Source organism: Stegodyphus dumicola, chromosome 3, assembly GCF_044657685.1.
Source record: "Stegodyphus dumicola isolate Sdum_Otavi_A_Nest chromosome 3, ASM4465768v1".
Classification (NCBI taxonomy): domain Eukaryota; kingdom Metazoa; phylum Arthropoda; class Arachnida; order Araneae; family Eresidae; genus Stegodyphus; species Stegodyphus dumicola.
This window is the reverse complement of record NC_140770.1, coordinates 195,742,552-195,769,975: the sequence shown is the minus strand read 5'-3', so window position 1 is coordinate 195,769,975 and position 27,424 is coordinate 195,742,552. Positions and strand designations below refer to the sequence as shown.

General features: G+C 30.5%; 1 protein-coding gene across 1 annotated transcript in view; it reads right to left on the bottom strand.

Moving 5' to 3' along the window:
- The window catches only part of LOC118202907 (RNA binding protein fox-1 homolog 1-like), a 124,845-nt gene that overhangs the window by 16,655 nt on the left and 80,766 nt on the right, over positions 1-27,424 (bottom strand). The window contains exons 7-9 of the mRNA XM_085813715.1: positions 25,425-25,497; positions 19,073-19,176; positions 11,982-12,066 (exon numbers count right to left, since the gene is read on the bottom strand). Of these exons, the coding sequence (XP_085669841.1) occupies positions 11,982-12,066; positions 19,073-19,176; positions 25,425-25,497 (262 nt within the window). The remainder of the gene's footprint in view (positions 1-11,981; positions 12,067-19,072; positions 19,177-25,424; positions 25,498-27,424) is intronic.

Below are 27,424 nucleotides of genomic sequence, written 5' to 3'. Positions count from 1 at the left end.
CATAAATATTTTAAAATAAATTCTGCATTTTAAAATTTTACTTCTTTCTTATCATACATAAAATAATATAATGAAAACAGGTAATTAAGTATCTCTAACCTAAAAATATTAATATGGAAATATCTTCTGAAGAAATGAGATGCAGAGAATCAAAGAGGAAATCTGAATGAATTTAATTTAGCTGAAATGTTTTGAATCGCGTTATTGGATATTATATTAATTCGATGTCTGAAAAATTTGTCTGCAGTTAAGGTCTCGTTTTCACAGTTGTAATATCATTAGCTCATTTTTTTTTCATTTAGCTTCCTTTTTTTCAAGGCCTTTCCAGTTTATTTTTATTGCAATAATATAGTTAATCAAAACATTTAATTGGAAATTTTATGAATTATCGATATTTACAGATACAGTTTTGAGTACATTATAAATTAAAAAAATGCATTTATGATGTCTAACAAAATTAAGAAAGATGTACAATGCCTGAAATACCCTCTACCGAAACTAGAATTAACTGCGTTTGGCTATTGAAAATATAGCACACTCTCTGTTTTTACTGTTTAAAACTCTGTTAAACTGTTTAAAACTCTGTTAAACTGTTTAAAACTCTGTTAAACTGTTTAAAATACATCATTCCACAGTTCGTGTTATACTGTAATTGAGTTAAAGCACACTTTCGCCATAGGGCACAATGTCGCAATTTGAGCAGTGGTGTTTGGTTGAGAAAACGTGAATTTATTTGATCAGAAGATGATCAACCAATAATCATTTTATTTGTCGGCTTTCTCAACTTCGAACATCGCTATTTTGGCTTATGAAGATGGTTCAATGGGTTATTAGACAACCAAAGTTATCCAAAGCAAGGCGACGGCCAATCTTTCATAATTACTTATACAGTATTCTACATGAAATCAAGAGCGCTGGACAAGTGCTTTCATTCTGATGAGTATGTAATAGCATTTTACATTATGAACACAAAGGCCTTACATACATTATCCACGAACTGTTTGAAAATAGGAGCATGTTAAAAAATTACAAAATGACGCTGAAATCTAACAATTGGGCAAAAAATATGTTAACTCTAGGTGAAGTTTTCTATTAATTTGAAATTCTTAAATGTTATTAATTTACTACAAAATTCTTCAGTTTTTAATGCAACTAAATAACTTTCGATTTTATATGAAGCTTAAAATGATATTTATATTTTAGAAAGTTCTAGAAATTGTGAAATGAAGACATGCCATATGCTTTTAATAATCTTTATGTAGTAGATAGAAGCTGATGAAAAATATTTCCGAAAATGTTAATTAATTTCTGAAGCATACAGAATAAATTACCAATAAGACTTCAATGGATCCGAAAGTCTACATTAAACTATGCAATCTAAATCTTAAATTATTTCTCGATTTCTTGAAAATTTGTTTCTCACTGTAAGGAATAATATACAGAAAATCTAGATTTAAAATAAGTTTCCCTTTTAACTTCGGAAATTAAGTATCCTAAATTTGCCTTTAAACAGTAAATTATAATTTTAGTTTTATACTTAATTAAAATTCCATAAATCTGAACTGTATTTCTAAAATTTTAGAATAAAGTAGGAGTTTAAACCATAAGCGTTGTGCTTATATGCCGCTTATTTATACACAGGTAAATAAAAGTAGCTTTGTTTGTTAATCTGTAGTCTAGGAAACATACGTTTGCGGCAATTTTAATTATCCAAAAAACTGCAACAACTTCGAAACCTAAAACATAACGCGGATTATGACCTTATTGAAAAGTTGCTTATTGCACGCACTGACATGAAGCCAAACAGATTAACATATTTTCAAATACTTTTAATAATTTATCATTTAGGTAGTTTGTATTAAGTTTGGTGAATTACATTAGCTATTCAATACTTTCTGCTATTTGATTATCGGTATAAATGGAAATTATACTAACTAGTAATTAATTACAAAATGAAACTTTCAACAAAAATACGGGTTTTTAGTTTAATTCTTAGTTTAGTTTAATTAAGTTTGCTTCAACTGAATAATAAGTACTTGTACATTGGGATAAACGAATGATTGCTTGTTATAATTTTTATTAAAATTTTACCCTGTGGCTGACAATTTCAGAATTTAATACGGTATAAGTAAAATATTCAGTTAGGTACAGAATTTCTTAAACGTGTTTTGTACTGTATTTTATTCATTAGTACACGTTTTAGAGTCCATCGCAAGCCAATTGCAGAAATGCTGTTATTGAACCAAATAAACAAATTTTCAAATCAAATAACGAATTACAGTGTGTCGATGAATATAAAAATAGGCCAAAAAGGATTTCTTTTATGTGAGCTGATGGGTCTGCTATTCAAAGAAAACTGGTGTAGATAATATCTTATTTTTAGTAGTTTATGTTGTGGGGCCACTTTAAGCGCATAACGTATTAATTTTTTAATAATTTTAAATTTTATTATGCATTTATGTACAAGTAAATAAAAATCAAGACCACCTTTCCTAAAAGAATAAAAGGAACAGTCTAATAAAATCTCTCATTTTTCATAATCATATACAGTTAAAACGTTTGCACCAGTACTTCTATAATTTACTCATACATAATTTATCTACTTTTGTAAAAGACCATATCATGTGAAAATACATTTAAATAGTTATAATAAATATTTAAAAATTAAATGGTATTCTGTAAAGCCTAAGATTTTTTTTGCTATAGAAAGTATTACTTATTCTAATCAGTATTTTCAGTTTAGTTAGATGACTTTTATATTTTCCCTTAACCAGCAGTGTATTACAAATTTGGTAAAGAACTATTTGTTCAAAAATAGCATTGCTTTGCTAGCAACTAAAAATGAAATATTTGAGCAAGAATATGCATTGGAATATATAATTTAAAAAATTATAATGCATATATAAAACAGCAAAGAGAAAACCCCTTTTCTGTGCTTTATGTATCTTTGTGCATATGGAAGTCTGCTTGGAATTTGCTACATCATATTTTCTTTACGGTGCTAAAAGTATTCTAATCTATATTAGGCAAAAGGTTGTCAAATAAAACAACCTTGTATGAAAATGCTTTTCTAACATTTTAATTACTACTTCCAAGCATTAATTATAGATACAAGCAGTGCTTTCAAAAGTGCATTTCATTGAACTATGCATTTATTTTTACAAAATTCATTAACTACGAGTCATATGCAAGTGATAATAATAATCATAACAATGCAAAAATATACTAAAAAGGAGCAAGTCAATAAACAGGCACATTGTTCATGTTCAATGTGCAAAAAAATGTCATTAAAATATACGTATGTATATATTTATTCATATTTACACCAACATACACATTTTGCATGCAAAGTTTCTGGATAGCTAATTCTAGATCGCACACACTGTAATATTGTCAATTCCATCTCGGTGCTGTATTGTTTTTCTTCATTAAAAACTAAGTGTATACAACATGCCACAAAAATGCATGCACTAGTGTTTCAAAATGATCTATAGTTTAGAGAATTATAGAATTAGATGTGATAAACAGTTAAAAAGTGGCATGCATTATAATAAAGTTATAACTGTTTTGTAAATTTAATTTAAATTTTGTAAGTAAGGGATAAACAGTATCAGGTATGATACTTTGTTTGTAGCAGCTAAAAGTTAAAATTTAAGTAAAAATATATTTGCATGTTTAAAATATGAGATTTAATTGTGAAATACTGCTCGCACACGTCCAATTATTTCTTAAAATAGAAAAAATCCATTTCTGTCAAGGTTTGATTTATTACATAGTTTGAAACATGGACACATCTGAAATAAACTAATGTAAAAATATTTTGAAATAAATTAAGGTTCTATTCAAGCAGTAATAAAATGAGTAGTTAGTTTTATTAATTAAATCTTATTTCTTTATCAAACGTTCTTAAAGCTGTTTGATTTATTTTAAGCTTATTATGTCGAGAAAGTGAGAAACAGAGTAATATCGAGTGCACATGTAATTTTCGGCTTAACGGTGTTTCAAATAGACGAATGAATAATACAGAATGAATTAACATTTATTTAATTATAACAAATATATCTATACATTATTTTAAACGAATTAATAATGTTTGAAATGAATAATAAGATTAATATGGAATTATTGCATATTGTCATCAAATGAGGCCATTGCAATTCCGGTAGATTAGGTATTTGCTTTACCAAACACAAGAAAAAGATGTTTGTTGATTAAGTGTAGATGCAAGGAAAGATATAATAAAATATTGTAATGTATTTAACTAAAGGTTATACATAAATCTTGAACTTCACAAATGTTAGAATACTATTTATTTAACAGCTTATGTCTGGAGAAACGGAATAAATCAGTAAAGAAGGATGTAAAGTAAAAAATGATGTGATTTTCTGTATTAAAATAAGAAAGAAAAGTTAAGAATAATTCCAAATGAAGGAGGTCTTCAAAGAATCGTAAGGTTTTCTATGTTTAAATAAATGAAAGAGTTCTGTGAAGAATGATATGTTCATTAATTTTATCTGTCGAGTTATCAAGGGCTTTTAAGATTCTGCATTCGTGTTCAGAATTAAAAGAATTTATAGATTATATTCATTAAAAAAACGCTTTGAACCAAAGGTATAATTATGCCGTCGAAAAATTATACAAACATTCAGAGTCGAATATACAAGCGTACACCTGCGTGTCTCCGGAGCTGTGATTGTGGAAGGGATAAAAGCTCACGTCTATTTGCGTGCTTGTACTCCTTCACGACATTTGTAGCGTTTGGGTTGGACAAATATTATAAGGTATCAGGTAAAATGAGTAGCTATGAACATATGGACGACGGAATAAGATGGGGAATAGTCGGTAGATTGGGAGGCAGCCAAACACGAGCGCAGGTGGTACAAAGCTCATTGTAACGCACAGTGTCGTCTGCAACTTATGGAAACAGTTTCAGGACACTGGATTCGTATCGAAAAGACCTGGACAAGGTCGAACAAGATCTACAATAATGAATGAGGATCGTTATTTGGTACATTCAGCCAGGCGACACTGAAATACTATAGCTTCACAGTTCTGACGTGAGCTGTATGCGGCCACTAGAACTCGAGTTAAATGATCTATAGTTTCCCGAAGGCTTCCTGAGATGGACTGTACAACAAAAGACCCACTGTTTGCGTCCTGGTCACTGCGGTAGACAACAGAGCGCGGTTAGCATGGCGCAGATAACATTTACCTTGCACCAGATTTCAGAAGGGTACTGTGCCTTTTACAGATGAGTCGAGATTCAGCTTGGACACTAATTCTCAGTGTACTCGTATCTGGAGAGGGCCGGGAACACGATATCATCCCTCCTTCATCAGGGAAAAGGATCATTATAATGGGAAGGAGTAATGGTTTGGACAGGTATTAGGCTGGATTGCATCACAATTCTGCATGTGTTAGAGAAAGGCTCTCTGACTTCTATGAGGTACAGAGAGATCTTAGAGCTATATGTTCGACTTTCAAGGGCGTTCATTGGGCTAAATTACAAAATTAATAACGAGAGCTGTTATAAACTGCAGAAAAGTTAATTACCAAGATGAGAAATTTTAGTTTTGCAGGTTGTTCTTAGACGCGATTGAAATGCCTTAATAATAGGATTACTAACAGCTGAGCAGTATGCTCGCTGAAAACTGACAGTTCGGCCCAGGTTTATTCGTCGGAACAGGCGAATGTGCTGGTTAATGGTTTCCCGATGTGTAATATGAATACGAACCAGCTTCTTTAGAAAGGTCCTTCACGAAGGCATCCTCTTTATAAGGCAGATAGATATTGCGTACTTTGCCGTAATCCAGTTAATTCAATCTAATTTTTAAGAAGAGGGATTAAAATGATCTAATTCAATAAATTCTTTCCTTAACATCTCTACGAATTTAGTACCCAAGACATAAGGCATTTTTACTCTTTACATCATTTTCACATCATTAAGGCATGATGAATATTTACTGAAAGAACCTTTTGTTTTCTCCTTTTTACCATTAACTGATTAAGCATTTGCTCGATAAAAATATTGTATTTTGAATTATAAAAATCCTTATTCATTTGCTCAAAACTCTATCTTAAAGTGCCTAAGTCAACATTTAAAGGTCTCAAGCCTAAAGTCAACATTTAAAGGCATAAAGTTTACAGCTTTGCCGTCCAAACACTATGTATAATAGAGGAATGTTGTGTAATACAATAAATTTTCATTAAGGATTTTGGCTTATAATTACAAAAATGAAATAATAATTCATATAAGTTGTTTTACATTTGAGGACTTTTTTTCTGTCTACCATTACTTGAAAAAGATTTACAGCAATACTGTACTATTTTAAATATTGCTTGAAATTATTCAGGGTATTTATATTATTCACCTCAATGCATAATAACTGCTGGAAAATATTGTGATGACAGTGGTAAAAAATGAATAATAAAAATATTTTATTTTATAGCTACAGTAACAAGTAATATAAAAAAATAAAGTCAATTCCTACTTAGGTCAACAAAGAAAAATTTTATTTTAGTTATTTTTTATTAACATTATTAACATTTTCTCTTTTCTAATTTATGAAGCTGATGGTGTTATATAATTTCTCATTCTATCCGTCTCTTGTAATGCTTCATTATTGCAAAGAACCTGTCCAATGAGTTTAGAGCAGTCCAGTTCTTTAGTCAGTATTCCATCTAATGATTTCACACGACTCAAGGCGACATATGCTTGACTTCTTGCTGCGAAGAGGTTTCGTAGGAAGCTTTTCTTGGCGCTTATGTTTTTCCTTCTTTAATCGTCGTTTGCGTTGTGTTGTAGTTTCTTTTCGCTTTCTTTTCGCATTCTCCGTTTGTGTAGTAAGGGACATTTTAAAGGATTATATTTTAAACATGTATTATTATCACGTTAACATAGAAATATTGGGAGAATATTTGCTACATAATGGGACATAACATCCGCTTCATCCAACTCTATAAAACTACAGTTCTTTAATTCCATACACTTTAAAAATCTTTAGAACTCTGTCTTACTGTTGCCACTTTTTTTGTTAAATATTACAATCCCATTTATCACAGTCATGTACTATTATTTATAAGTTGTTATAAAATTAATTTTTACTGCACGTGAGAATTGCTAATAAAAATAAAAGGTCATTATTTTAAGTCTTAAAATATATTTAATGAAAACAGCATATCTTTAGTTCCAATAACCAGGAATAAAAAAGTAGGAATTGACTTTAATATGTGAAAAAAACTGTATTAACATCAAGTGTTATCCACTACGAGTTTAAAAAATGTATTTGAATTTGAGTGGATGAATTAAAAGTATTTTATAAAATATTAAAACTTTGAACAAGATATAGGGAGAGTGTGAGCTAATAGTAGGAATTTAGTAAAAAGGATGCTCGGATATTGATCACAGAATTTGAAAATTATTTTTTTCAAATGCTTAAATAAGTAAAATAATCAATTATGAAGCAAGTTCATTAATAAATAATTAAAATAATTGTATCTTTAAAATGTAAACGAAAGCAAATATTGATTCGTGTATATTTATAAATTCGAAGGTATCTTTGCACAGAAATTAATTTAATCGAAATCTTAATGGCCTTTGAGCCTGATGAATAATTATCAAAGTACTAATTTCAGAATTTGAAATTCACTTTTTGTAAGATTTAGTTTTCCCTTTCCATAAAAATGTACAGTAATTCCTTTTACCGTACAAATAATTAAATAATTTTAATGCATAATTTAAATGCATAAAAGTATCAAAATACCCATTAAGAAATTACATAAGACTTATTTAACCAATCCTTTAAATTTAGAAATTTGTTTTAAAATTTTAGGTTTAGATTTATGCATAAAGTGGCCCCACCACATTTATTTTTAAGTACTAATGATTCAGAATCAGATAAAAATATATTAAATGCATTTTATAAATTAAAAATATTTTCAGATTTATTTTCCACTAGAGAGAGTAGACTTTTGTATCGTTATATAAAATATCTTTGCTTATGGGGGTGAGGGGAAGGAAAAAGGCTTTAATATATAGTGTACTAACACAATAAGACATTTTCTATTTATCACAGAAAATCTTACTTTTCATTTAATTTTCTTTCAGTTGATCCAGTAATCATATGTTTTCCGCTGTCACGGAAAGAAATTAATAAAAATGTTCTTGGTTTTTCCCAAAAGCATTTATAAGCTTTATGAAGAAGAATTTGAACTTCCATAGTTTTTTTACACATTTCTCTTTTAATACTTTTCTCTCTTTAGTTATCAAGTAAAACAAATGAATTGCTAAATTTAAATCTTCCTTTGTTAATATAAAAATAACTGTTAGAAAGCAACTCCCTACTTTCAAAATACTATTCTTATAAAACGAAATGTTATTTTAATCTCACTTTAATTAAATTCAGTATTTATACGACTTTCCATTTCACTTATTATGCGATAGGAAATGGAGTATTTGTTCCACCCATATAATCTTCTGAGTGATAATAAAAAGGAGAGAGTTAAGAATTAAACAATTGCTTTTAATAACATAATTCAGCTCAAAGAACTCTAATGATAATTTTCGATTTCATTTTCTTCTAACTATAAATTACAAAATTAATCGCAAACTTTTATCCAAACACATATTACAGAAAATAATTTTTGTAATAGAACTTTATGTTTGACTATTTACTGAAAGCAGATAATGGATTAATTTTCTACTTTTTATAAAGTAAATTTTATTTTAAATAGAAAAGTATATAAAATGTGAGCTGCTTTTTAAACGCGTACTGTCTTATATTGAGGCATGAAGCTATATATTAGACAACGGTAAATGTTTTCATTTCTTTCGATAATAACGGCTCTTCAATTAAGAGGGGCGAACAACAATTTACATATATTCCCTGCCACAGTAGCCAGCCGTTGAATTTAGTACAAATGTTTGCTACTTGACTGTGGGTGTAGTTTAATAAGCAATTTTACTGCAGTTTTTGGAACGAAAAAAATATTTTTTAAACATTAGTATGCACGTTACCCCGCAAAGTTTCTTTTTAATATAAAAATAAAATTAATTTCATTTAAAACGAAACATATTTCCTTTATAAAATACGAAAAGATTGCTTTAGAATTATTACTATTAATTATTACTAAAATGATTTCTATTATAATGGTTTCAAACTGTTCTTTTTCTTTTCTTAGAGAATTCTCACATGAAAAACAATTCATTAAAGAGAAATCGATTTTTCTCAATTTCCAGCACAATTAATTATAATTTGGACAATTTAAATTTGGAGTAGAATTTCCTGTGTCTATGGCATTTGATGTAATTCATATTAACGCTACGTACATAGGAAGTAGTCCAGGAGCTGTACACGTTGTACGATCAGTACAGAATCTTTCAAATCGCTATCATCAGCTCTAATTAATTCAATAATTATATTCACATTTTTATCCTGTGAATAGAAGTAAGTTTATCAGATTAGAAAATTGAAAAGGGTATTGATTACATTGCGCAATACTGAAGTATTTTAAGTTTCTACCGGTAAGGTTTTGTGACACTTTTTTACTGTACTTTATTCAAATCTGTAGCATACCTGCTTGAATAAACTTTTGAAATATATAATTACTATGTAATGCTTCGACGTCGAGTAATGCTTCGACCTCCGTGGTCGTCGTGGTGACCTGTCGTGGTCGAGTAATGCTTCGACCTCCTCTTTAAAGCATAATTGTAGATTTGCTATTGAAGAGGCTTAAACTGCAGATAGGGGCGTTGTTAAAATCGATTTTAAACGCTTTTATTTCACTGAAATAGGAATATTAAAATCTGAAATTCATTCCAAAATGTTTTCTGGAACAGTGTGAATAAATATTATCTCAATATTTCTGAAAATTTCTAAGTTGTTCTTATATCCAAATATTTTAAACTTCAGGTTATTGATATATCAATCAATTTCTTTCGTATCTTTTATCCATGATAAACTAAAAATAGAAAATTTTAATGTAATATTCTTAATAAACCAATATAAAAGATTTAGAATTAAAATCTTTTACAAACTTCTCAGTATTCAATATTTTAGATTTCACTTGGACAGGGGTCTTATTATACTTTCTATATATTTTTAAACTTTAAAGTGTTATTTAGAATTGATGTAAAGACGAAAAATTTGAAGTTTTTGTCCTGTTAGTAGAAAGAAGTAAAAGTGGATAGTTGGGTATGCAATTTTGACTGTCCCAAAATTTTATTCAGATAAAATATTAACAGTAAAAAAGACTAATTAAAAATAAAGTAAATTAAGAGTTGATTTTAGATTTTCTCTAAATCAGAGAATTTTCTTCCAGTTACCAACAATTATGTGACTAATATTTATAAACTACAATAATGTGAAGCTGAAAATATTAAACAAAACACCGTAATACATACTATTTATTATTTGTGGGCACAGAAGTTAAAGTTTTAGTAAATTGTGACCTTACCTCAATATCAAAACTGATATGTGAAATAAAATAAAGAGAAATACTTTGATAAAGCTCTCTGGAGAAGTTTTATTGCTTTTTTTTTAATTTTAGTGTTTCCATACTCGTATGATTTCAGTAGTACTTCTAAATGGGCAATATACCCAAATTGTTCCTTACATTGTTTGAATGCCTGAGATGCATAACGCAATACTGTATTCATTAAAAAAATCCATAGTAAATGTAAAGTAAAGTAAATCCATAGTAAAAATCCATAGTAAATCCAAAGTAAATGTAAATTCAAAATAGTGTTTTGTACTTGATGCTAACGGCAGCTCTGGTCTCTTAACTAAGAGTAGAAATGAAGGTTACAAAAGATTTTTCACCTTTACTCAGTAAATGCTACTCCCAGTGGATGATAATTACTTAAGTAATATAAAATTCTACTTGTTTTTATACTTTCGGTAAAAAAACAACACAATTCAGGTTCACTAAATGAGTTAAAAACTGCCTGCCCTATGTAGCTTTCAGATTTTAAGTAGATTCTCCATTAAAGTAAATTATTAGCCTTAAGTGTTCAAAGTAAACAGCCATGGTAATTTCAAACGGTGGCTTTTAACTTACTGGCAGCTGACTAAATGGATAAATTGCTGAGGTGTCTTTAGTGGGCATAGCTACCAATTCTAACTAGTAAATCTATTGCTCGTCTCTACTTGTCGGATACTGCCTACTAATTTGTAACATTTGCGTAGGGAATAAAAGGACAGTGAAAAACTTAAACAAAGCTGTTTCGCTGACTTGATAAGCTTATAATTTAATAAATAGTAGATATTCATAACACATGTTTCAACTATTTCTGATTGCATATTATACTGAATGTTTTAAAAGTCACAAATCATATTCACTGCTAGTTGAGAGAAATCTCTTTTCCATACAGCATAATAACTTCAAATAGCACGATGAACATTCTTGATTCTAAGTGGTTTTCTGTTTCACTAAGTTAATCATTTGTTTTTCAACTAGCCACATAAATGGTATTTTACTCTGTAAGTAGAATTTTCTTATATTTTCTTATACGGCATTTTATGCTGTTGATTAATTAAAAAAGTCTAACTACAAATAATGCTTCCTAAAAATTCTTTTATCATATTTTGGCGATGATTTAGAAACAGATATTTAATTCCTTATACTAGTACTTCTTTCTTTTATAGTTTTGTGTTTAATGTTTTTAGCACAAATTTAGTCACGATATATACATATATTTACACACAAAAAAGAATTCCTAGTATATGTAGCTAAGGTTTTTAATATAAAATATAGCACTAAATATTTTAATAAAAAATTGTTCACACCCAAACTTATTTTTATGTGACTTTTTAGACTGTTTATCTTTTACATAGGTTGTGCACCTCTGTTTCTGTAAGTATTTAAGAATAGAAGGTTGAGAAAAGACACTTTCTCGACATTTATAAAATAGCGGCTCCGAGAATTGACAATGATTACACAGTCGCGGTGTAGTCAGGTTGTGATTAGGACTTTCCACTTACCCCGTATCCAGCCACTGGGCCTATGCTATGGCCTAGGTATGGGTCTGCGTATTCCCGCCCATAGCTGTAATACAATGATGGAGATCTAGGAATAAGAAACAATGAAGAACAATTTTAAAGGCAAGGGCCATGCTCTGCTTTCGATTGCACACCTGCTTACTAATTACAACAGCCTACTTTTAAAAACTTCAATAAACTGTTGCCATGTATGCATAAATAATTCACAAGTTAATGCATTAGTTAATGCAGGGCTTTCCACTTTTTTGTTAATCAGCTAAAATTCTAAGTTTCATTGCAATATCAAAATTTATTTTTATCAAAGTTATGTGCTTATGACTAATATATTTTACAGCAGCACATATTTAATTTGATTTTTAATTATAATTGATATGTACAATATATCAGGATTATTTTTTAATCTTACTGTGAGATAAAAAAGGTTAGAGACTGACGTTTCACTAAATTTTAACCATTGAGTTACGAAGTTTAGAAAAAACATGTTTACTGATAATGGCCACATTTCATAAATGTAAGATGACGCTTAAGTTTAAAGTGGATTTGCTGGGCAATCTTCAAATATTTGATCAGAATAAAACAAGAAAATTTCGTAATTATTCAGGGTGGGGTCTACCCTTCTTATTACTATGTTAGATATGTGTCATATCAGATACAACTGCATTCACACATAATATAGGCACTAAAACGTGCTGCAAGAAAATATTTTAGCATTGCAAATGGTATTAGATTATGCATATATTTCTGCCGTTTGGCAGAGAGAGATAGAAAATTTTCAGGATAGAAGATCAGGTAGTGAGCAACTGCTTGTATCGAAACTGACTGCTTGCTACAGGATTCTCTTGACAGTAAGGGTCGATACTTTCACGTCAATGTGTTTCCTTTCTACAGCGTTTCTTCAAGCAGCAACTTTCACCACCTGTTCACTACTAGAATGATTTTGTAATACACCACTTCTACATGCTTTTTATTTCTACTCACACATAAAAATTTTAAGGAATAACAAATGTTTATTGCAAGTTTTGGACTTTGTAATATCATGAGAAACATTACACATGAGAGAAAAATGAAAACATTAAAGAAAACAGTCCGTCCGTTGGGATTCGAGCCCGGTCAAATTACCAGTATTCAGTGATCGTACCGCTAAGCTGTTGTTAGGCCCTGAAAGATGAATAATTTGCAACGTTTTTCACAAAGAAAAAATCTTGTTCCTTTTTTTTAGTAAATTCAATAGAAAATTGTACAAAATATTTTGGTTTTCTGAAACAGAGGTATATGTGAAACAGAGCATTGACATAAAGGTATTTGTGAAGCATTGCAATGTTTTTCCCGCTGGGTGGTAGAGTTAATCACTCTCCCAGGTTGAAATAGAATGCTACGCGATTAAAGTTCGTGGAAAAGATGAAATTTTTAATAAAAAACAAATCCATTACATTATTTGAAATCTCTAACATAGAATTTGATTCACCTGCAGATAAATTTGGACTAAATTGTGGTGGATTATTATTCACTGAAAATGAGTATGATATGATATTTATTCGGGCCTAGGAGGAAAAGTTGGTTTCTCATTTGTAATGTATTTTTACGGAATTCAGATTGATCGCAAAAAGTTCTTATTAAATTTCATGAGTACAGTGTACCAGGCTGAATTATATGCAATACTAGAGACTTTGACCTGTGTCGAAAACAAATTATCTAGTGGTCAATGTGTCCATATATTTTCTGATGCACTATCGGTCCTGCAATCACTTTCTGGACTTAAGTTTGATAATAAACTTTTTGTGAATATTAAAATGAAATATAGTAATCTATAAAATACAATATTAAGATACTTTGGATTAAGGTACATTGTGGGTTTTCATGGTAATGAGAGGGCTGACACACTGGCAAAAGAAGCCACACGTGGCAACTGTAAAGAAATTAAATTGCAAGGCTCTAGAAGAAAGACTATTGGACTTTTATACAATAGTATGTATAAAAAGGTGGAAAAACAATTGGGATTCCTCATAGAAAAAGAAGAATCTGAATAGATCTGAATCAGGTTTTGATGGCACATGGATGTTTTCCCATGTACTTGAATAGGTTTGGCATGGACGTTTTCCCATGCCTTGGAGGTAAACCAACTTTGTCGGCTCACTTCGTTGAAACCTGTGCCCTGACTGCTAGCAATAGAGATAAAATGAAAATTGAATTTCCAAGAGATCTTAAGGATTATAATAAAATACTTTATTCCAGGGAAATAATGAATATTATGAACGCTCAGAGATATTTGGCTGGAATAGATATGTGAATGATGTGTATCTATTTTCCTTTCTTCATGTGTAGTTTTATTACATGTTTAACTGTTTATCTGATTTTTTCTGCTCATTTTTGTTTTGTCGGTGTGGCCTCTAAGGGCTTTATGGCTGAATCATCGGCCGGAGGAGCTGGGAGCTTCGCCATTGTAGTAACTTAGTAACATATGTGAAGCATTTTAAAATGATTTTCTAAACAGGAAAATATACTACTGTTCTTGGAATTTCAATGAAATTGTACTGCATCACGTGCAGAGAGAGTAATTTTGATGACAACGTTAATCTAATAAAAATACCATTGACTATCTACTGCTTGCCATTTCATTTCATCATAAAAGTAATTTCTTTGAAAACATTTGCAATATAGCATCATGTAATGTCTACTATTATAACTAAAACTGTCGTTTAATATTCTCATTTAAAATAATTTTGAATAATTTTGACTGTTTCGCTCAAAGCCCATAAAATTTTTGTCAAAATGTAGAGAAGTTAATATATCTGAAGACTAATATTTTATTCGATACATTGCTCCATTAATTTATTAAAAAAATAAACTAATGTGATACGGTGTATAAAATTCTAAACCTTTGACAAATGTTCAATAATTACCACGACTAATTAAGGCGATAAACTCATTTTGGTTAATCATATAATTTAAAACATAGATGTAAATTTTACAAAAATGCCTGAATAAAGAAAGCATGATATTTAATTTCTATAAATTATTTTAACTCTAAAGCAATAATTTGCTATATTAAAGTGAAAATTTTGTTTTATTTTCAACTTATTGCAATGAGAGTAACAAATGCTTTTATCCGTTCAATCTGAAAATGAAATAAACTAAATAGTAACGTGTTTATTAGAATACACATGTACAGTACTATAGACAAAGTATATTCTCTATCTGTTGACTTATATTTCCTTTATATTTTCGAACAGGCAGTTTTATTAATTATGAACTATTAATACATATTATCTGTGGTTTTTCTTCAATATAAAAATTAACGTTTATAAACCTATATTTATGAGATGCTACGTTTTTTTTAACGTAGCACCTCATAAATATAGGTTGTGTCGAATCAATTTAGATTATGAATAAAAAGTCTTTTTAAATTAAAAAAAACCTGGCATATTAAATAAGTTTATTCTCACCGAAAGATAAAAATAGCGACATTTATTAAAATTCTAACTATATTTTCATTGCCTGAACATTGTTATATCCTTGGGGTAGTCTATATTGCTTTAAACTGTACGTCCATGTTCAAGAGGATTAAACGTGATAATGGTAAAGAGGTACTAAACTTGAATCGTAACATAACACTCGGCAGTTGTAGACGTATGGGCATTTCACATGCCCATACGGTGGCTTTTGCAGATAAATGGTTTAAATAGAAGAGAGGACAGAGTATAACTCCCAAAATGTTTAGTAACTAATTATTATTATAAGTAGTTACAACTAAGGTTTAGTTGTGTAATACAATTATCTGTTCCAGCACGCTTGAATTTCTTAGTACTTCTGGAAACTCTATACAATTAAATAGAGATAATGATAGACGAGTTTCAAGAATAACTGTTATTCGTAATGAGAATATTTTCGGCATTGCATTCCTTTTCTACACTTTTGTAGAAACATACATTACAGTTATATCATAATGGATTATTTAACACTTCTTGATAATACTAAAAGTAACTTTTGTGTACTTGCAGATTTTGGAGTTCCAATCTTTTATTAACTAAGCTTCTTTCAAGGCATCGACTTCAGATATGCTTAATGAAAGATTTCGATATTAGCTCTATTTCACCTTGACTTTAATTAGCCCTATTTCACTTTAACTATTTTTAAGACATATGATAAAATGCGTCTTACACTGGAATCAATTTTTTTTTAATCAGAATTTACAATCCATCAGAATTTTTTTTTTTTTTTTACAAAGTATTTTGTTACAATGTATTTTCTTCTCCAATTTTCTTATTCACATTTTGTCGAATGATTGAACTTATTTAATATATTCGCTCATTTAAGAATTTGTTTCTGTGAATGTGATATTTTCATTTATATTTCTTTAAACCCTTTCCTTTATTTTAATTAAAATCTTCTAAATAACATAAAATATTATATTCTATACTTTTTTTTTTCAAAGGCAGATAAGAAATTTTTATTGATATCGATGCTTTTTTTGTTTCATCTCATATGATATTACTTTTATTTTATAAAATTATTTCTAGCTGCCTCTCTTAGGAGGTATCAAGAATTACTGGGAGGATACTACTTTCGATATGTTCTGTTTGCTGCCCAGACGACCCTTTTTAATCTATTATTTAGAAAAAAAGTGTTATGAAAACAATAATTTATGCAGTGAGATAAGTAACAGAATGTTATTAAATATACATTCTCTTCAAGAGTAAATTATATTAGTCTTACGCGTTCTTAACTCTTGTCGAAATATAGATTGTTCTACTTCTGTTTTTCGGTTCATGATAACTTTTGAGCAAATAAATTAGTGTAGTGTAATTATCATACGCATGTAATTATTTTAGATGGAATAGTTATGTTGCATTTTTAGAATATAAAAAGGAGCTGTTTGGAAGCGAAATACTGAAAGTTAAATCGTAACAAATGAGATCTTTTCTAGATATCTGAAATATTCTAAGATAGCTCCTTAAATTATTCTCCTTAAACTATTCTCCTTAAATTATTCTGTTATTCTGAATAGTAGAAACTATAATAAATGTAGTTTTGTCAACTATGGATTATATATTTCGAGACAATGCATCATACTTTATCACTTGTTAGAAATTGCAGTGGAATTTCTAACAAGGAATTACAAAAAAGTTTCCCTTTAACATTGTTAATATAGAAGGTTTATCAAAGATTAATGGAGGAAATGGCTAAATATAGAAATGAAAGCAAGAAATATTATACAGAAGAAGAATATCGGTTAAAATTTGCACCAGAATAAAGGCGAATTTAAGTCTTTGCGTTGAAAATGAAAGACTATTTTCAGCATTCACAAAGACTTCGTTTTGACGATTCTCCCTATAGAAAAATGCACGCAGTGTGATCAGAAAGGCTACGTCACGTACTCCAATGTTTCTGGAGTAAGTCATCAATTATTTATTTGTTGTGTACTAAAACCATTCCAATATTGATGTACTGTTTATTATTTTTTTTAATTCAAAATAAATTTATAGTATATAATCCTTTGTTTTCTATCTTTTGTAACAAGGACTCAAAATGCCATTTCTTTTTCAGAAGTTTAATGTAAACAATCATTATGGAAGACGATTTTTAGAAAACCATTTGATATATACCAGCTTTCATATATTGGAAACCAGCTTTCATATGTATGTTGCCATTTTCAAGTACGCTTGGTAAGTATATGTGGTTATTTCTTATTGTAAAGAGCCAAATGTGAAGAAATAGCAGTTTTGAAAATAAGGCAATATGCGAAAGGAAGCAATGGTATCTATCCTTACGAAACAGATGAGAAGTCATAGAAAATTGAGGCCTAGAATAATAATATACATACTCTGTCTTTTGAGAATCGTGAAATTTTTTTATCCTTACGGCGTAATTCATATGAACTTTATGATTAAAAACGGCGAGATTTATATTAGAATTATGAAAACTAGTTCTAGTTTTAAGTTACAAAAAGACTTTAAAAAATTATAAATGTTATTTAAAAAATTATAAATGTTATTGCGAAATATGAAGATATATTTTGAAATGTAAATTTGAGTAACAGTAATAACTTTTGGAATTTTTATTAGTAATAATTTGAAATCAGATATAGAATATATTAAGCAACGAGTGGAAAGCCCTGAAAAAAGAATAACTCTTCAGTTTTTACAATACGTTATATTCGTACGGATTTGTATATCAAAATTTTTTCCTTTAGAATTAAATATAATGTCATATATCTTTAGAATATTGAAGGATTTCATATAATTTTTACACAAAATAAGTTAAGAATTTCAAATGTTTTCATAAACAAGCATCAAAATTTATGAAAAGTATAAAATATTTGAAGGAGAATTATAAATGCAAATAATTCGAATAGAAAAATTAGCAAATTAAGAGTACACTTACTAATTTTCTGTTGACTAATAAAGAACTCAAATGTAATTAATTTCAATTTCCGAACACTTTTTAATACTACATTACACACGATATTAGAGAATCATACCTCAGCAGGTGTGCAACTACGTGCAGCCTTGCGAATAGAAACCTTCATATCATAAAACACATCATATACATTCTTCAGAGTGATTCAGAAGTATCTAATTTGCAACTTTCAAAATTAAAACAGTGAACATGTCAAACAAAAAATAATAATGAATTATTTTCACTATTATATGCACTACAAAATAATATGAATTACTACCCTAGGAGAAACAGACAATACAATCCTATGCATAAAAATGCTGTGAAATAAATAACTCTTAAAATGTTAAACGCATCTAAGAAAGTCTTTCATGCACATGTCACACAGCTAAAGCTCATATTTCGTTCTATGCATGATAAAAATAAAAGAGAATTGTTAGATTTAAGAAAATTAAATAAATAGTCAAGAAAGCAGCCCAGTAAGAACATTCGAAATGAAAGAAGTGCGCTCTTAAAAGTGCATAAAATTATGTCTATTATAGCTTAACCAGAATGTGTACTGTCTGGAGCAGGCAAACAGCGAATGTTAAGCATGCACACAATAGAAGTATCTCCAAACAGTGCGTAAACAGAAGGATCAGATGATTAAAAATTATTAAGTGAAAATTTATTCTCACCCTGCAACTGCGGCGTAAGAGGCCACGGGCTGAGCTGCTGCAGCTGCAGCAGCGTAACTTCGAGCTGCAGCTGCAGTGTAGGCAGCACTTGCGGCATAGGACGCCTGGAAAAAAAATGAAGAACGATTAGGTCGCAAAGAATGCATTCTTAATTTATTCTAGTACGCACCTTCTTTTTTAATTCTATGTATTCCCAAAACATTTGAAATTGTCTACATTAAAGTATTTCGATATCCTTACAGTATTTTTTTCGTCGAGGTTATTAATACTATAATAGAACACCAATTATTTGAAGTACGTCATTCCGGATTTTTGAATTTTTCTGTGTTCTCAGTCAGTATTTTTGAACTGGAAAATAAATAAAGAAGGGACGAACAAATAAATTTTGACATTTTGTTTCCCAGCAGATAATAGTTCTTCATACAACATTTCGTAGAAACTTTGTACAAAAAATAGTATTTCTGAGTTTTTTATACGACACAACAAGCAACCTTAAAGAGAAGTAATCGACACAGAAACATATCTAAAACATAAATAATATAACATAAATCTAAAACAAATATACTTAAAAAAATCAGATATAAATTAGAAAAATATAAAATACAAAGCATAAAATACAATAACCATAAGTTTTGCTTAACGAAGGAGTTTTCCATTTTTGAGATTGAGTTTAAAATGAACAATGCCATGTAACGATAATGGAATAAAATCATGGAACACTGTAAAATATATAAACCATAATGAATGAACTCTGAGCAAAATACAAATGAATGGAAAGGGAACATATACATATTTTTCTCAGTGTGGATTTTTCGTGGATTATACTGCACTTCCTGTGGGACAGAAAACATCCAAGCAGTGAGGCTTCATCTACCGCTGTGCTGTCCGTCTTTTATTTTTGGTTAGTCTCGTAAATTATACCAATAACTTTGTTCTGATTTTTTGAGTAATATGATTAGGCCTCATGCGGGACGTTTTGTTGAGCCTAAGTTTTTGACTTTAAATTAACAACCGTTTCAATGAGCATTTTAGATGTAACCTAAGGTACAATTTCCTCTTTAGTTACATTCTTTTCTTATTGCTTTCCAGATTCTTCTGAAAAAAATTTAAATCCTTACCTTTAAAAGGATTTCATTAAAATATCGTTGATTAAAAGTTTTCGGAAAATTCAAAATGTCGGATTTGTTAGTTTTTCTAACTTTCGGAATTTTATGCCATATAATACGTATTGGTATTCTTAGAGAGCTTCTTGATAGCTAGCTACATTTTAGATTTAGGTGAAAAGAATATAACCAAAACTAAATTTTGAATGAAAAATTTATTTACTTGTGTTTTTATAAACGTTGAAACTCTTGATAAATATTTTCAAAGTAATTTAAAGTACTTATCAGTAAGGTAAATGCATTAATTATGAAAACCATTAAATATTACCTTATTCAGTGCAAGTGCACTAAATTTTTTAATTAATTTGAAGAAAGATAACTAAATGTTACTGATTATGTTTTATAATAATAAAAATTTTCAAAATGATTTTACTTAGGCTTAATACAAAAAGTTTAGCCTAAGAATAAGCTTTTAACTTAGGGTTTGATTTCGAAATAAAATTGTTGTTGAATCCTAAAATCTTTTCCTAAAATTAATGCATGATAATAAAGTAAAGATTAACAATGTAAAGTGCGTAAAACTCTGAAGAACATTCACTGATGTAGCTAAACTAGTTTAAGAAGTACTGACATAATAGTTAACTAAATGGGGGGGGGGTGGCTGAAAGCTTTCGTTGCAAAATGTAATCTGTAAGTACAGCTTCAGAGAGAACTACGTGAAAATGATGTCTCTTTCCTGGAAACCTTTGATTAGCTATTTGTTTATTAAAATGTAAAGGTATTTATTATTAAAATGTTTATTAAAGGAAGGGACGATTCAGTGCAAGAAAGAGAAAATTTGAAAAATTAAGAATTACTCTCTCTGGATAAGTAAGGCGATTTTACAAAATGTTCTAAAGTTAAAAAAAAAAAGCCCGCAGCTGAATAATATGTAGAACACAAAAAGGGCAGTGACGCATTAACATGAGTTATATTTTCTCGATGGAATGCCTTACATCCGTCGAGCTACTTAGATTCTCTTTTATTCATACGTCTGCTTTTTTACCATAAAATTTCAAACTTCTGATATCTTGATGTTGCTCTAGGCATAAAAAGTTTCCTCAAAACTGCTATTCAAACGATTATTATTTATTAAGTTCCGGTAATTAGTAGTTTCAGAACCATGTTGTATTTGTCGAATACGGCATCAAATATTTCAATTATCGCCCCAAACAGTTTAATTTATCGGAAGTTTTAAAAATCAGCTGGTTAGTAAATGTTGCGAAAAAGTAACTCAGCGATTCCTTTGGATCGAGAATAAAGGTTTATTTTGATATCATAGAAAGGATACAATTCAATATAAAAGGTTTAGTGCAATAAAATCGCCGACAGCAGTTACAGCTAATAGGCTTATTTTCTACAAACTACTCAATCCACTTAAATACACTATAATTAGACACTCTCGGAGCAAGAAAAACTGCATTTTTTATGTACGTAGCTAAGTGAATCCTCCAGCAAGTATTGGTTAATTTCACAGACTTTGAGGTGAACTATACATGCTTTACATATAACTTTAAAATATGAAATAATATTATTAGCATGGAAAATGCTGAGCGTACGGTAACATCTACAACAGTAAAATCTAACATTTTATTGTTTTATTCGTGCTTCATTAATTCAGCTACGAATATTAAAGCACAAATCCGAGTTAACAGTATTCTGTGCATTTTAGACATGTGTGTGGATCATGGACGTTCGTAATTGGCAATTTGTGGACAGATTAGAATCTCTATCAGCTTGTTCGGGAGTCTATTTAGACATTCGGAAAAAGTTTCGTGCTTATCCGAGATAAAGCTTTTCCACCCGAACTTCGTTTTTGTCCTTTTTTTTCAAATAAGTTTTTTGTTTCACGAATTATTCAGTTTCAGCGTTTAGTAGTGTCACGATTGACGGCGAAATTTAAAAGTAGCGGTCAAAGCAGAAACCAGGATTTTAGTCAGACCTCTAATATCGCAGCTTTTGATAGAGCAATATTTGTTTTTTAAAAGTCATTTGTAAACTACAACTTCTGTTCTATGTTCTTGTCTCCTTTCTCCTTGCATCTACAAGAAGTCTAGTATTCATTGATACAGTGAAAAGTAATTCGCGTGTACTTGACTATGTATATGTCATTAATATGCAAAAGTATTTGAATTCGAAGCTTGTAATAGTGTTAACTTGAAGTGTGATAGTATTAGATGAGAGCTATACCCTCCTCACAAGCGAATAGGTATTTTCTGTCGACCGACAGAGTGGAGAAATGTTAGCATAAAGATTAAATGCTTAACACCGTCAAATGATGTTAGGCATTTATTCTTTGTCTTAGTGGTTTTTGGGATAGTGTGTCTATAAGGCAAGAAAAATTATTTGAAAATTTTTAGTTTTCAATACAAGACTAGATTTGACTAGCTATACAGCTGAATTTCGAAGAGATATCTTTCATTTTATTTTAAATATTCTTTATAAAATTTACATTTTGTTCCAGTTTAGATTTTACACAATCGTTTCTTTGTGAATTCATAATTATTGTTAAATATTAATACATTAGTGTACTAAATATAAGCAACGTTTTTTGTTTTGTCCATTATTCCACAAAAAATGAACTGGGAGACATGAAATTTATATTTCAGCGCAATGTAGTACTTAAAGAATGAGGAAAGTATAGTAGGAAAAAAAATGAATAGGATGCGTACAGTGCGGAACGAACAGAAAGAGGATTTATTGACACATTGGAGTTGGTAGGAGAACAACAAATCAAAGCGCCTTAGTAACAGATTATAACCTTCCCTAACTGCAATGATGCTTTGCATCGTCTTTCGATACTCAAAACCGGATCATCTAGCTATTCTTAGGGTAAGAGATACAATTCTGAAGAAGCAGCTGTTTTAATTGTCTGGTGTTCTCCCTCCGGAGGCTAAGATCGTGCCAGAGTCTCCAAAAAGTATCCCGCACATTTCCAATGTTATCTAAATTAGGGGAGAACGTTGGTTAATCCGTTGTGTTGATATCTTCATTTTCCAGGTGCTCCTGAACAGCATGAGTCTCGTGTGGACATGCATGGTCGTTCAACAAAGTTGGGACCAAAAGCGCCTCGCACATCGGGGAGGATAATTTTATCACAGTAATGATCTCCGATAAGTGAAGTTCTGTTGAAAATGTGGAATACTGTCTGTCTGTTCATCCTAATGCCTCCCCATACAAGTACATCAAAATCAACCTCGCGGTCTCTTTCCCTGATGTTTAGTGGGATGAAAAAATATCCCTGCCTCTCTCCGCCGAGAATCGTTTGTTATACTGAAACGACTCTCACTGATAAAGAGGACGTGACCCTATTGATGAGGTGTCCAGACTTTGTGTTTTCTACACCAGTGTACACGGGGCTGCCGATGAGTGCTGTCAATGGTATGCAGCGGTCAGAATAAACCACCTTTATGATGGCGTCTGGCCACAGTAAACCAGGACACCTATCGTTCGGCTGTCATGCGCAACTGTTGAGGAATGTTGTCCGCTGTCTGGTTTCGATCTCTTTTTGCTTGTTAGAACGGTATATTGGTCATCACTCATCATTGGTTTCTTGACATACCACCACCATTTCTTTCAGCTGTATCTGTCAGCTGGAAGGCTTTCCAAGTTCATGAAACAACACTATTATTAACTCCAAACTCTAGGGTGGCAGACGTCAAACTACAGCCCTTCTGATACTCAACAATAATTCTACCACGTATAAACACATCCTGATGTTTTCTTGTAGCCATACTGCAAGTACAATCCCACTTTTCACTGGCGCTTCAGAAAGGCGCCTTCCTTTCTTCGTTTTGTTCCCTCGCACCGCGCGCGCTGACTTCTCTCGCTTTGTGTGTCCTGGCGTACAGTCTGATGTCATGGTTCTGATATCTGCATATGCATCACTCTTCTACTTCTACTGATAGCAAAAAACCCTTTTTCACAATTCAGTGCCGTATGTAGAAAAATAAATTTGTTAAGCTTTTCACACTAGTGTATGATTGACTATGGTCGGGGATCGGCGAATTGCATTCGCCTGCGAAAAAAGCCCTGCAAGCCACTTTCAGGGAATCTCACTGCCTTCCTTTAAAATAATGAAATGTGCTGTCGCAACTGTGCTCTTCAAAATTAATTAATTGAGGTACTAGTAAAGACTTGTTTCCAAAACTATAATTCATGAAGGCGGTATTCCATTAAATTTCGCTTTATATTTAAGAAGATTGTAAATTGGTAAGATCCCAGTACACCGTTTTTGCAATTAAATTACAAGGAACAAATCACTCTCAATAGATATTTAGTTTAACAGAAAAATTCTCTGCAGTGCTCAAGTATTCATGAATTTCATGCTCACATTTAAAGTTGTTACAGGTATCTACTCTTCCAAAACTCGGAAAGGGAAACATACTGCAACTATAAGCGGTGCACTTTATTCATTTCATTTCAGAAACTTGATTATTCAAGGTGTAAGGAAATATCAAGATTGTTTGACCCAATGAATCTAGGCTTCTGCTTTTCTAAGGCTATTTGAAAACTGTAATAGATAACCATGTTCAAAAAGCAATGTATTTTCTTTAGGAGTTGAAAAATCATAAACTACAGATTACAAAAATCTTTTAGTTGTTGAAACGAGGAAGTTAATCGTTATTTCATGTGATCTTAAATTTGGACCTCAACTTTGCTTATTCTGATTATTTTCTAGCAGTGCTGCACTCTTAGTATCATTCCTCGACAGATAAATATCAGAGGCAAAGATGTCTATTCTCTGTAGCTTTTACTCTTCGTTTAGAAGTCCACTTCTAAACCTCTCTTTTGGGATTTTAACTTTGACGTACATGAGTGACAGAAGAGTCTACAGTTACACTGTTATTTCCTTATACAAATGGCAAATTTGAAGAAATATGAGGCAAATCTGAAGAAAATGGCAAATCTGAAGAAATATCAGGCAATAAAAACAAGCGAGTCTACAATACAGGAGTAATTTCACACGACTAGTTATGTGAAATTGCAAATGCACAAGACTTTGAAAGCTGTCCCCTGAAACAAATTTTTATGAGAACTAATTATATCTGTTTCGAGCAATGAAACAAACATATTATGTAATGAATTGTTTCAAATACTGGAAGTATAAACAGAATTAAAATTATAAACAGTTAAGTATGTACAATATGCTTGAAATTTAACAAAATAATAGTCCATAAAATTATATATGCATATTAACGGATCTTTACCGGAAGTTGATAACGTTCGGCACCAGCGTAAGCCAGGAAAGGATCTTGATAAACTCCTCTGTGCAACATTAACCTAAAAACAGGAATATAAAATAATAAATAAAAAAAGAGTTACATTTCGCTAACAAACTTGCAAATATCACAAGGTAATCAACGTATCAATTCAAAGACGACCTAAATAACACCTTTAAGTTGTTTGATAAAGATGAATTATTCATTCTTTTTAGAAGTTCTTTACTTCTATGCAACTTTCGTTTTATGTGTTCCACAGCTTTAGCTACTTTGTTGTGTCTCAAAACAACCTTTATACTCGGTACTCGAACTTAACTTTAATATAACAGAATTTATCTTAAAATGTTTTTCATAAAGCTATTTATCCAACAGTTTAGTCATAATAATTAACTACTAAACTTTCCGTTCCGTTTGCAGTTGTCGCCGCGTCTATCTTGCAAAAGTGCAAGCTATCTTCAGTTACCGGCTATCTTCAGTTGGTTGCTTCATGTAGCGATTCAGGGACAGAAATGCTTAAGTCAGTCCTGGAGACAAGATATAATCCATAAAAATAGAAATTTTTCTCATAAACTGAAGCCTATATACACAATATTTACAAATGCATAAAATGAGTGATGAAGATTAAGTCAAAATCGTGCTATATGCGCCGACTCAGCTGAGATCTTTGAGTAGATGTAAAAGCACATTTAAGCTTTATGTAGGGAAATTTTGGTTATCGATGAGTAGGAAAGCCGTAAATGGGCGCAGATGGCGGTCCTCTTGAAGAATCTGGTAGTTAAAATGTTAAAAAGTGGTTCATTATATTACATTATTGTGTTTCCTGATAGAAGCATTCAATGAGTTTTCCGAGAGACTTCGCCAACGTTTCGATCTTAAGGTCGCCGTGAAGACATTTGCTACATGCATAGAAATGGGCATTTGTAATGATGCGAAGGCTTTGCACCACTTGAGGCTTTTTAAGATTTTTATTGGAGATAGTTGTCCATGCCGACGAAGCGTTAAGTCATTACTGGTCTGATAACGGAGAGGTAAATAAGTCTCTTCTTGTTCAGATCCAGTGAAGAGTATTTCCCAATAATTGGGTATAAGCATTTGGTGATTTTAAGTGCCCTGTCACGCACGTTATTAACATGACGGGTCCAAGTAAGGCGGTTATGAAATAAAACACTAAGATAACTACTAAACTTTTATATATCTTTTGATGCCTTAGTTTTTAAAGTTTTCCGGTGTTTGTTAAGTGGCATTTAATTCCATATAATCTACCCTAGGTGCCTTCCAAGGATAATATCTTTGTAAATAATGTCACGTTGGATGATAATTTGCATGTTGACAATTAATTTAATTGTAAGTTATTAATAATGTTATATTTGCTATAATTGCTTAACAATGACAAACCTTTCGAAATCCTAGCAACAGAAGATGTTAATTATCAAATCTCTACAAAATTTGGGGAGTAATTAGACAGTTAATTTGATATTTACATGCTTACTTGCTTTATATTATGTTCTCAGACTGGAAATTTGTAAATCATACATTAAATTGTATTAAATTGTATTAAGTAGAATTATTGCAATTACTATAGCTATTAATGCATTATATTAAGAATTTATTACATTTAATTTTATGTAATTTACTATATATAATTTGGAGTACGATATTTCTAAAATCTCAAGCATTAGGAGACATCAGAAAACAGTTAGCTGCATTTTCGAAAATTTTTGATAGGTAGTAGCTCAATAATTGCCCTCCAGCGGATCTTATAGTACTGAATCTAAATTTGACAGCAACGAAATCTTGCGTTGTGGAACATACACGTAAACTATATATATATTTATAAAGAAAATATTAATAAATCATAAATCCTTTAATTAAAATCAGGTAAGGAATGTTTCACGAACATGGGCTTTCAACTTATGAGACAGCGTATAATTTTCCTTTTAGTGCGACTTAATTTCGTATTCGAGATTAAAATGTCTGCATCGTACATT